The 12899-nt window shown below is 39.6% G+C and overlaps 1 protein-coding gene across 3 annotated transcripts in view; it reads right to left on the bottom strand.

The window, feature by feature from the left end:
* CCDC149 (coiled-coil domain containing 149) overlaps positions 1-12899 on the bottom strand; it is a 156266-nt gene that overhangs the window by 88185 nt on the left and 55182 nt on the right. For all 3 annotated transcript variants that reach the window (XM_069069060.1, XM_069069070.1, XM_069069073.1), the window contains exons 2-3: positions 3506-3667; positions 2453-2491 (exon numbers count right to left, since the gene is read on the bottom strand). In XM_069069060.1, the coding sequence (XP_068925161.1) occupies positions 2453-2491; positions 3506-3667 (201 nt within the window). The remainder of the gene's footprint in view (positions 1-2452; positions 2492-3505; positions 3668-12899) is intronic.

Below are 12899 nucleotides of genomic sequence, written 5' to 3'. Positions count from 1 at the left end.
AGTTCAGGGGGAAAAAATTTTTATTTGGTCACCCTTTCTATGGTGTCATTAAGATTGCAAGCCTCTATAATGGTAATGGTAATTTGAAATTCTTCCCTGCCCCTTAATAAGCCTAAGGGAATTTGAAGACCTTCCCTGATTTGAAAATAAACTGTTCCCCCTACTAGGCTGAATGTAATCACATGGAGCCTGTGGTAGGAGGAGTTTGTTGAAGGGTAGAGCAGAGCCCACAAGAAGCTGGGAGTCAGAGCTAGACTAGACAGTTGGGAGGAGAGCACACTTCCCAGGGAGACAGATAGGCTTGTGAGTAAAATATTGGTCATAGGTTGGTTTATAGGAGGCTAAAGGATTCTGTGGCTCTCTGTGCTATTGTGGCTTATTAACTTCTTTGATACTATGATGGAATCAGCTTACTGGTTTTGGGATTTGGTTTTCTGGCATCTGAATAAATGTTTTGCTTCTGTCTTCTATATGGAGAACCTGTTACATTTTGCAATGAGCACTATGCAGGTATATTTATAGTGATCATGGGCACTGTGAATATTGCATTGGCACTACAGCCTCTAAAGGGTAGATCACATCTCTTAGTTTACACAAAGTGCTAAAGACAGTAATTAACAAAAGACTAATTGACGTGCTTTTTTTGTTGGGGAGTTTTTAAGTCATGTTTTCATGACTCCATTTGGGGTTTTCTTGGCAAAGACAGTGAAGTACTTTTCTATTTCTTTCTCCAGCTCATTTTATAGATGAGGAAACTAAGGCAGATGGGACTGAGTGATTTGCCCAGGGTCACACAGCTAGTAAGTATCTGAGGTCAGATTTGAACTCAGAAAGAGAAGTCTTCCTCATTTGAGGTCTGGCATTCTATCTACTGTGCCACCTGGCTGCCCTAATTAATGTATACACAGACAATTTTACAATTCTGGGTTAGATGGAAAGAATTTTAGAATTAGATCATGACCCAATCTAGTCACCAAAGCTGTGCAAAACATCAGAGAAAAAAATTCTATCCATTTATTTAACAATACCCTCACTCAGCCCCCACCCTCACTCCATACCAGGTACAGAGTTTTCCTCTCTCAGCTGTAATACTAGACTATAAAAGCAGCATCATTCAGCTCAACAGACATAGAAACAAATGAGAAAGTAAAAATACACATACATTTAAGTCTACCTCAAGTAAACGGTTTAAATAGGTCCCAAGAAACATTGTACTGGCCTTATAATCAGCTTGAATGGGAGGAAGAATCCTGAATTTGGAGTCAGAGGAATTGACTGGAATTCTGACTGTACCACTTGCTGCCTGTAAGTCATTTAACCTATTTGGGCCTGTTTCCAAATGAGGAACCCAAATCAGATCATTTCTAAGGTACCCTCGAAGATGACATCTGTGTGCCAGCCTCCTCAGGAAGAGAGCCAGGAACACTACTCTAAAGAGGTGGTCTCTAAACAGCACATTGTGGTTTTACTAGCAGCCTTGAAAACCTCACCCAGTCAGATCAGCTACTATGGTCACTTCCCAAAGTTTGTTTGTTTGTTTTTTTAATCATTCCCCTCATGGAGAGAAACCTAGGAAGAGGCAGGGCAGCATCTTCTCAACTATGTCACCACATACACACTTGCACAGGGACTCCAGTGTCAGAAGCTTTCCCACCTCAAAGACTTCCCATCCCAACCATCCCATACCTGACAGCCTCCCCCTGCCTTATCCTATTCCCCACCAAAGCTTTGAGGAAATGAAAAGTAACTTCCCCTCTACAAAAAAAGAATAAAGATAACCCCTTAGTCTCAAGAGCTGGTGTTCTATTAAGAGAAAAGCCAATAACTACCAACTTTGGTCCTGGAAATCAAGTCCAACCTTCAGAGCCATAAGCAGGAACTGTTGAACCTTCAATAAATACAATAAACCACACATGGAGCCAGGGACTAAAGCCCAACCTCAGCTGGGAGAGGGAGTAGGTAAAGAAAAAGATCCTGGGACCCAAGTGTGAAGCCTGCTGGAGAAGCCAAGCTAAGGGAAGACCTCAGCCTAGGCAAACAACTGATAGCTCCTGATTTTGCCAAATTACCCTCCCTAACTAGTTCTGTACTAAGCTCTGTAACTTCTACCCTACAGGAGGACACCCTTCTAAATTCAGCATCCTGAGGAAAAGTCCTGGGATCCCAGCCACAGTTACACATCTTCACAGGCAGACCAGCAGGAGGACACTACATATACTGTCAGATCTCAGCACCATATCAGTTGTTTGTGCTGGATTATTTTGTTGCTACCGGGGAAGATTCAATTCTTGGAGGGATTTGAGAGGAAGGTAGAAAAGGGTGGTATATCTGGAAATGACTGTAATATAAAAACAAGAGGCAGCAATACAATTTAATTAAAAAAAAGAATTAGTGTTCTTAGGAACTGATATGTTGAGATGGAACTAGGCAGAGAAACAGAAAAAAATCCTACCTGTTTCCTCCTTTCAGGTGGAATTGATGGGTCTCCATCCTACAAAGAAACAAAGTACATTTCACTTTTTAAAACACGTTAAAAAAAACTAATATATGTCAGTCAATATAGGAACAAAAAAACAGAACAAAGCCTACATTTGCTGAACTTCAAACCCAACCCAACTGTCCTTACCACCCCCTCACTGCCCACTAAACTATGTGAACTGAAATGAAGGTGCTTTTAAGATACCCAGAACTCCAGGAAATGGGTTCTAATTGGAACAAAACTTATAGAACTTTAAAAACTAATGAATAAGAGCTAAGCAAAAGAGTCAAAATATTCTCTGACTAAACTGATAGTCCCATTCATGGGGTCATAAGAATTTGGAATTTAAAATTATTTTAAAGACAACTTCCTCCTCATACCATAGATGAGGTGACTGAGGTCCCAGGAGGTAATGAGCATATAGTAATGGGAACGGGATCCATATAATAAAGGGCAGAGATGGAATTTGAATCTAGGGCTGCTCGTTCCAGATGTGTTTCTGACTCTGCAACATGCTATCTCATTCAGGTTGAGCCCTGATTTTAAATGAAAAAGAAAAAGAAAAGAAAAGCTTACCAGAAATTGGAAGGTGAGGGAGTACAATTTTTTTGTTTTAAGAACTAAAGTGGATGGAGAAGTCAGTACCATTCAAATGATTGTTTTAAAAGAAGGGACTCCTTCATCTTATGAGTGGCTGTGCCCCCTGACCTGGCCCCCACCATTAAATGGTGCTAAAGTCCAGATTTCAAGCGGACAAATTTTCCAGAGAAAATCTTTGCCAACAGGCTGCCTCCCTCTCTAAGACAATTCAATGACTACAGCACAGCTGGCAATTAATAGCAATACTGTTAGCAATATGTTAAAAAAATAAATAAATAAAACCCCAAGATTGCAACTATCACACAAAGAAAAGCAATCCATCTAACACTCCTCTGGCAAGCTCAATCTCCCAAAGACGCATCTTCACTTCAGTATGGCTTGGTTTGTCACCCAGGTGAATAGGCAATTTGCAAAGTAACTACGTACAATCAGTTCCCGGTATTTCTTTTTCAGAGACTGGTGCCGCTCCCGAAGCTGATTGGCCATGAGTTTGTACTGGTCTCTCTCCTGTTGACACGTATCCAACTCCTTGGAAAGGATCAATAAAGCTTCCTTTTTGCTTTCTAGTTTCCTTTTGCACACCAGGTACTGTAAAAGCAAACAAAACCAGATGACTTGCTGGGGACCTTTAGCAATACCAAAGAAACTTTTAACATTCTAGCAGAGTTATAACCAAGGTGGGGTAAGTGGAGCAGTGGCCCAGAGAGCCAGAAATTAGAAAGGCCCTGATCACCCTTTTAGTTCTTTGGCAGTTTAGAAATAAGGAAGGGTAGTATCAAGTTAGCAAAAATAATGTGAAGCTCCCATGTGGCTGTTTATTCCCTGGAGGGCCACACATCAAGCAAATCTCTCTCCATCCCAGCCTTGCCCTCTTCTATGTCTACCTAGCAATGGCCTGGTGATATTCTAGGGTGTCTACTGAACCTTGCCACTCCCCAAATGATCTGAAGGCACAGTTTTCATGCTGCTCACCCAAGGTGTAAAAATTAGTGACAGCTTTATATTCTGGGATCAATATTTTGTTAGCCAAAAAAAGAAAATTCAGTCTTAAGATGTATTAAAAGAGGCATGTTTTCCAAAACTGGAGAGGTGGTGGGTAGTATTGTTGTATTCTTCCCTGGCCAGACAACATAGAGTACTATGTAAATGCAATTTTTTAAAGAAAAATGTTAATAGATTAGAGAGCAGATTGAGGGTGACTAAGCTGCCTATGGAAATGGAAACCAAGTACCAACTCAAAGAACTGGGAAAATTCCAACCTAGATAAAATGGACAGGGAAAGTACCCTTTAGTAGAACTACCATTTAGTATCCGAAGGGTTGTCATATAGGCCTAGGATTAGACTAAAGCTATTTAGACTTGCCAGAAGACAGAACTAAGTAGATGCTACCAAGAGGAAAATTTTCAATGAGCGCTGTCCCGATGGAAAGGGCGGCCTGTAGATCAAAGGGATTCTCCTTAATTGGGGATCTTTAAATGGACCTGGATGGTCACTGGGGGATGGTCTCCTATTCTACTTTGGGTGGAGCCACAGCACTTCTGAGGTCCCTTCCAAATCTGAGGTTCTGGGATGTTGACTTTTACATTTCAAGGCTCTGTGATTTTATCAGTGTGACCACTCTCTCCACTCACAGTGATCATACCTTCTCCACACCTTCATCAATAGTCTCTGTGAGTTACTGTGGCCAAAAGATTTATCACCAGGTAGCCAATCTGGTGATGATTCGCTTCCTACTTAGTTACACTGGGTGTGATGTTCCTGCTACCAGGAAGGGGGAGGCTTTGGATCACCTGAGCTCAGGAGTTTTGAGCTACAGTGGGCTAAAACTGACTGAGTGTCTGCACTAAATCTGGAGCTAATATGGTGAGCCTTAGGGAGCAGAGGGCCACCAGGCTGGCTGGCTTTCCAGGGACCATTTGGTCTAGGTCAGAAAAATGAAGTAGATCAAAGCTTCTGTGCCAACAATAATAACAGCTAACATTTCTATGGTCCTTACGAGGTGCCAGGCACTGTGCTTTACAAATATTATCTCATTTGACCCATACTGCAACCCACTGGAGTGAGTGCTATCATTGTCCCCATTTTATAGATAAGAAAACTGAGGCTGAAAAAGGTTAGGCAACTTGACTAGGATCAAATAGCTAATGAGTAAAGAGATGGAATAGAATGGAAAAATGCTTACGATTTAGTGCTTACTATGGGCCAAGCACTGTTAGAGGACAACTAAAAAAACCAAAACTGAATGAGATCACAAAAGAATAATGATAATATGTATTTAGTACTTCTTCATAGTAATTTGGTATGAATAAATGCAGTTATAGCTTTTATATGTAGCATATATCTTAAAAGATTATATAGTCCAAGCCTCTTATTAAATGGAAGAGGGTAGTTAGATCTGAAGAGATATATGTTATTTGCCTAATGACAATTCAATTAAGTTCAATCAACACTTATTTTTGTTGTCGTTCCATCATTTCAGTCGGTTCCAACTTGTGGTGAACCCATTTAGGGTTTTCGTGGCAAAGATACTGGACAGGTTTGCCATTTCCTTCTCCAGCTCATTTTACAGATGAGGAAATGGAGGTAAACAGGATTAAGTGACTTGCTCAGGGTCACACAGCTAGTACATGTCTGAGGTCAAATTTGAACTCTGGTCTTCCCGACTCCAGGTCTGTTGCTCAATCCACTTTGCCACCTACCTGCCCCAACCCTTACTAAGTGACTGCTATATGCCAGGCCTTGTGCTAGGTGCTAGGGATACAAAAAGAGGCAAAAGACAATCCCTGCCCTCAAGGAGCTTAGGATCTAATGGTGGGGGGGGGGGACAATATGCAAACAAATACATACAAAGCAACCTATATACAGGATAAAGAGAAAATAATTAACAGAGGGAAGGTAGTAAATAGAGGAATTAATCTAGTCCTCAAACACAGGTACTCAACTCCAAATCCAAGACTCTTCCCATTACTGCATTATCTCATCTGACTGTCATCAGAACCCAGCAAATGGAAAATATGATTCCCATTTTACAAAAGCAGAAACTGAGGCTCACATTTAATGGCTCACTCATCTAGTAAATACCTGAAGTGGGTCTTGAATCCAGTTCTTTCAAATTCAAGTCCAGTGAATTCAAGTCCCCTACACAATAATCTCTTTCAAACCTCTAAAGGGGCAGATAGGTGGTATAATGGGTAGAGCACTGGCCCTGGAGTCTGGAGAACCTGAGTTAAAATCTGACTTTAGACAATTACTAGCTGTGTGACCCTGGGCAATTCACTTAACCCCAATTGCTTCAAAGGAAAAAAACAAAAACCACTACTGAGATACTAACCCAGATTATACCATACCATACCACCCAGGAGAATCACCTTCAAGTAGGCCAAGAAGAGCATAGCATTCTACAAGCATAGCTTTTCTCCTCTGCTTTTAACCAGCCAGCAACGACATTTGCAACATCTTCCATAATTCATATACACACACCCATAATACACAGATTCATTTTCATAAATCAGTTCTTTCAACTATACTCCAAATTCTCTGCAAATATTCTGGTACCCTTGACTAGATTTCTCACTTAGTGAAGCTAGGCAGATACCTCCTTGTCCTGTTTGATTTCCCCAGCTCCCTCCCATACATGTTCATCCCTGCTCCCACCCCACCTGACAGTTATCAGCCTCCACACCTGAAAGCGTGAGCCCGGATCATTCTTTAAGTTTATTGAATATATTGCATAGCTTGATGTTATTCACATATATGAAATGTGGCACTAAATACCTTTTGGATTTGCCCTGTAAAAGACCAAATTCTGAGCATTCATGAAAACAATTTATAGTTTCATTATACACTTTGACATGAATACTTTGTCATTACGGCCTTTCATACAAAGCCAGAGAGCACATCAGCACTTCCTGACCGTCCTGAGTCAATGCTGTTTTTATGGACAAAAAGCATTACTCAGAAAGAGCACTTGCTTGGAATTGACTTTGTTAAGTTCAATTTCAAATAAATGAAAGAGGAAAAAGGAGAGTTTTGTACATTAGCACAAGCTTCTTTTTCTAAAATAAAAAAAAAAGTAATTGCCTTACTTGAAAAACAAAGGGGCAGAAGAAACAATTGTGAGATGGATTTGAGCTCTAAGAGAGGACACTTCCACCTTGGAGAAATTTTATCCCTAGCAGTAATGAGGTTGGAATCCTGCCTTAAAATGTCCTGGATTCTGAGTCTTTGGCATCGTCTTTGTGCAGGCAAAATCGTCCTGTTTTTCTACTCAAGAGAAAAGTCTCCATCAGGTAAATATCACAAGAAAAGTGTTCAAAATGTAAACGTACATGTTCTAAAAAAACCACTGGGATTTCAAGAAGAAAAATATATGCATATATTATGTGCAGAAAATCTGCAGATATGCCCTATTGCCTCTGTTTCTTTTAATATTTATTATTATTATTATTATTATTTAAAATAAAGGCTGCCACAAGACCAGAATCTTTGTTCCTTAGAGCTTATCCATTCTTTACCCAAAGTCATAAAACCACACTGAGAAGGCTTATGACCTTTGATGGGGCTTGAATGAGGGGGACTGAGATGGTTAAATTTCAGAGGCTATGTTTAGATGCATGCCGCTGCCCTGTCAGATAAGAATAAAGGTTGTAGCATCCCCTATTTACAATGCCTGGCACAATGGAGGCTTTTAATAAATACTTGCTGATTGATTGATCATGATTTATGAGGAACTGAGAAAATTCAGATCAAACTGTCCTGTCATTAAGTACAGATATAAGCCTATTATGACGCCAAGGAATGGACTAACAAAAATGTCCTTTTACTGCAACTGCTAGAGATGGGGGTGTTGCAAAGAATAATCTTTACCACTTTCCCATCTTATTAAAAAAGCTGACAGTACCTGGACAAGGCTTTCAGGTAAACAACTTCGTTGATACAAGGATATCTCTGAGGTTCATTTCCCTTAGAGAATAGAGGCAGCATGGCTTAAAAGAAAGAACAATAGACTTGAGGTCAGGAGACCTGGGTTCAAATCCAAAATTGGATACTTCCTAACTGTGTGAACTTGGGAACTTAGAAATATGAGTTATGTTTAATAAATTAATAAATTAAGTCATGGTAGTTCTATTCATATATCCCATTATACCATGGAAGGGCTGCTGGATTTGAGAAAGTTAAGCTTGAGGAACACAGGTTCTGACAGATCCTTAAAATTTGAAAAAGTTTTGTGTACATATTATAGTATTCTTCCCTCCTCCAAGTAGAATATACCTTTATTGAGTACAAGGGTTATTTGCTTAGATAGCCCCATCACCTAGGCATGTCCCATTTCCCTTCCCACTAATAAGAAGAAATAAAGAGGATGGACGTAGTCACAAAAATCTTGCTTAGCAGCAAATAATTTGCTTGCATACAGTAGGTATTTAATAAATGCTTGTTGAATTGTCAAGTTGACTAGAGTGCATGTCCAGCAATGTACCATCTGCTGCTTGAAGACCAACCTAGCTAACTTTGAAGTTCATTACCAGGTTGTCCAAAGCCTGAAGAATTTTGGGTCACAGTAACTCACCAAGACCATCTGCAAAAGCAAATTGAAAGTGTGTGATCTACAATGGGGGAGGTGGCACCCAGCAAACAAAATCATGGACCTTTGAAGTGTTGAAATAAGAACAATAGCACAAACAATTCCTGCTGGTGCATTTAAGTCCAGAATGTCCTCTAAGGTCAGGAGGAACCAGGAAGATCCACGTGAGCAGAGCCCAAATCAGGAGCTGTCATGGATCTCATAGATTCATAGAGCTGGCAAGTATTGGAGTGATAACCTAGTAGGGCCTATCCACTCATTTTATACATGTAGAATCTGAGACCCAGGAAGGGAAAGGGATTTCCTCAAGCTAGATGGTAGCCCAACAGACAAGGACAAAGCGGGGGGGAAAGCTGTTAAAAAAAACAAACAACTCTCCATGTCTCCAATTGTGGGTTGTCAGGGTTTTACACCACAGAAAGATGTTTTAAAAGTAACAAACTATGGTTATATCCACTTTTTGCATTGAATGCTGCCAAGCAATCATGTACATTTCACAACCTAATAAAATAATGAGCAAGAAACTGGGTAGTGTGAAAGCCGGAGGAGAGGTATTCCTTTGTCTAAAACAATAGTAGACTTAATTTAAGCGAAAACGTCACATTTCCCTTCCTGTCAATAGTACCTAATTCCTTTCCTGCCAACAATAGTGTGTAAAAGGAAGTAAAACTGCCGCAGAAATCCCGGTTAGCAACAACTGCTCTGAGAAACCTAGATCTAATGCTGAATTTAAACAACATCGCCTTCCATGCTTTGGGGAATCCCTCCATGGTCTATGAGGACCAACTTATGACTAAAGGAACACAACCCAGAGTCTAATGAGAGTTTAATATCAGGTCAGCCATTCACTTCTTTGGAGTCCTTTGCTCAGCTGGTCAGCTGACCCTTAAAACCAGAAGGATAGCAAAGCAAGATGACCACTCCTGCTGAGGGGAACTCACATTTTTCCAGAGCACTACAAGCTTTACAAAGAATATTCCTCACAACAACCCTGGGAGTAGTGCAAATGTTGATCACTCATATTTTACAGAGGGGAAAACAGATCAAAAAGACTAAATGATACGGTCATTGAGTCTCTTGGTCATCTAGAAAGTAAAAGTAAGAGCAAGAATTTCTTTTATTTTTTCAATGAACAGTATTTTATTTTTTTCTCCAGTTGTATGTCAAGGACATTTTTAGAATCCACTTTAACAAGATTTTGAGTTCTAAATTTTTATCCCTTCCTCCCTCCCCTCTTCTGAAAATGGTAGGCAGTTTTTATATTCTTTATGCATCATGTATAATCATGTAAAATATTTCCATATTAGTCACAGTTGTGAGAGAAGAAACAGATCAAAAGAAAAAAAAACACGAGAAAGAAAAAGTACAAAAAATATGCTTTGATGTGCATTCAGCGTCCGTCAGTTCTTTATCTGGATATGGATAGCATTTTCCTTTATGAGTCCTTTGTCTTACAATCATTGTGTTCCTGAGAAGAACTGAGTCATTCCTAGTTGCTCATCACACAATGTTGCTGATACAGTGTACAATGTTTTCCTGGTTCTGCTCATTTCATTTTGCATCAGTTTGTACAAGTCTTTCAAGGTTTTTTCTGAAATCTGCCTGTTCATCATTTCTGATTGCACAATAGTATTCCATTACATTCATATGTAATACATATGAATACATACAGCTTGTCCTGCCATTCCCCAACTGATAAGCATCCCCTCAATTTCCAATATTTTGCCACTACAAAAAGGGCTGCTATAAATATTTTTGCACAGGTAGGTCCTTTCCCCTAAATTTTTATGATCTCTTTGGGATACAGACCTAGAAGTGGTGTGGTTGGGTCAAAGAGTATACATATTTTTATAGCCCTTTGGGCATTGTTCCAAATTGCTCTCCAGAATAGTTGGATCAGTTCACAACTCCACCAACAGTACGTTAGAGTTCCAATTTTTCCACATCTTCTCTAGCATTCAACATTTTTCTATTCTGTCATATTAGTCAATCTGCTAGGTGTGAGGTGATACCTCAGAGTCGTTTAAATTTGCATTTCAGTAGTCAAAAGTAATTTAGAACATTTCTTCGTATACCTATAAATAGCTTTGGTTCTTCATCTGAAAACTGCCTGTTCATCTTTTGACCATTTATCAGTTGGTGAATGGCATGTATTCTTTTAAATTTTACTTAGTCTTCTATATATCTGGGAATTGAGGCTTTTATCAGAGAACCGTGCTGTAAAGATTGTTTACCCGCTTTCTGTTTTCCATTTAACCTTCATTGCATTGGTTTTGCTTGTACAAAAGCTTTTTAACGTAACATAATCAAAATTATCTTTTTTACATTTTGTAATGCTCTTGTTTGGCCATGAATTCTCCCCTTCCCCAGAGATCTTACCTTTGTGTCTAGGTCATGCCAAAGGTCTTTCATATTTAACTTTTCTAATATCTATTTACCTCCTTAGTTTCTTTCTTGTTCAGAGCAAGAATTTCAACCCAGTTACCCAGTTCTCCTAACTCCTGAGGTCTGGTTCTTTCTACTGCCCAACCTCAATAGGAGTGAAGTATATTCGAAAAAAAAAATGGATTCACATGCAGGAGAAGTGGGTTCTAGTCCAGTCCTGCTTTACAAACATTTCATCCATCCAGTGGAAAGACTGTCCAATCTGGAGTCAGAATACTGGAGTTCAAAATGTAGTTCTGCCATTTACCTATCTCTGTGACACTGGGCTAAAGTTAACCTTTCCAGACATCAGTTCCTCTTCTGTAACTTGAGAAGTTTAGACTAGACAGCTTCTCAGGTCCCTTCCTGTTCTAAATCTCCTCTGATCCTATGATTATCTCATTTCAATCCTATGAGAGACAGTTATCACAATTATGGGCTGTCCCCTATGTCTTAGTGCAGTTATGAAACTATTAAAGCTTTAACAGCCACACTTAATAGCTCGCATTTGTAAGCTATTTAAAAGTTATTATGTGATATAAGCTTTTATAAGCTTAAAGCTGCACTAAGATTTTTAAGATACCCTGTATTATATCATGCCTATTTTACAGATGAGTTAATGAGATATTATTAGATATTTAAGCAGTATGGCATAGAAAATAGAGTGCTGGGCTTTGAATCAAATCCCAAATCGGCTACTATGGAAAAGTCCCAACATCTCCGAACCTCAGGAAGCTAAGACGAAGTTACCGACAGGTCATGATCTACACTGGTCTGCCTTGGTGGAGGATGTTTGCACACAAACAAAATCACAGGTTTTATGTACTATGCATCATTATTATTATCATCATGACCACTGTTATTAATAACAATAATAAAATATGTTTATGAAGCACCATATGATTTATGAAGGACTTTGGCACAAAATCCCTATAAGATAGGAAGTGTGAATGTTATTATCCCTATTTCACAGATGAGAAAACTGAGGCTTTGAGAAGTTAAGAGACCAACTGTTCCCAGTCATGTAGCCTAGTAAATATGGCACCTGGGACTTGAACGTAGGTCTTCTAACTCCAAGTCTAGTGTTCTTTCTACAATGGATAGATATTACCAGTATGTTGCTAAAGCTTTATGTGCCTCTGTGCTCACTCAGGCATGAGTATCTGGTTGGTCCCGTCCTCAGTCACAAATGAAATTAAAATTAGGTTTCTCAGAAGGTAAAGAGAAGGGTTGGAACTGGAGGGCATGCTCCATTGACATAGAGAGGCTTCTATAAAGAAGCTGTCAGTGCTGGTCTTCATATCTCCGAATGTCTCTGTTTTAAGTAATCTCGGTCTTCCTTCTAGCACCTTCTCTTCAGCTTATGCTAAAGTCATAAATGTTCACAGGATGCTTAAAATAAAACCATTGACCAAATGAGTTCAGAGACAAGGAACAGGTATTCTGACAGGATGGTAGGTAAAATGTTTGGAAAGCAGGACTGGACTAGAACCCACTTCTCCTGCATGTGAATCCATGTTCTTTTCCAATATACTTCACTCCTATTGAGGTTGAACAGTAGAAAGAACCAGTCCTCAGGAGTTAGGAGAACTGGGTAACTGGGTTTAAATTCCTGCTGTGAACCAGAAAGAAACTAAGAAGGTAAATAGATATTAGAAAAGTTAGATATGACAGACCTTTCCTACCTACCATCCCAATCTGCAACAAGCAGAGTCATAACTAAGGTGGAACAGCTAGGGCTTTGTTCTAGGCACAGAAATGGGGTGTGTGTGTGTGTGTGTGTGTGTGTGTGTGTGTGTGTGTGTGTGTGT

The sequence above is a fragment of the Petaurus breviceps genome, unplaced genomic scaffold (assembly GCF_028583685.1).
Source record: "Petaurus breviceps papuanus isolate PSGF00001 unplaced genomic scaffold, PetGlider_PUasm1.0 140, whole genome shotgun sequence".
NCBI classification, from domain to species: domain Eukaryota; kingdom Metazoa; phylum Chordata; class Mammalia; order Diprotodontia; family Petauridae; genus Petaurus; species Petaurus breviceps.
This window is presented reverse-complemented; position numbering and strand designations above follow the sequence as displayed.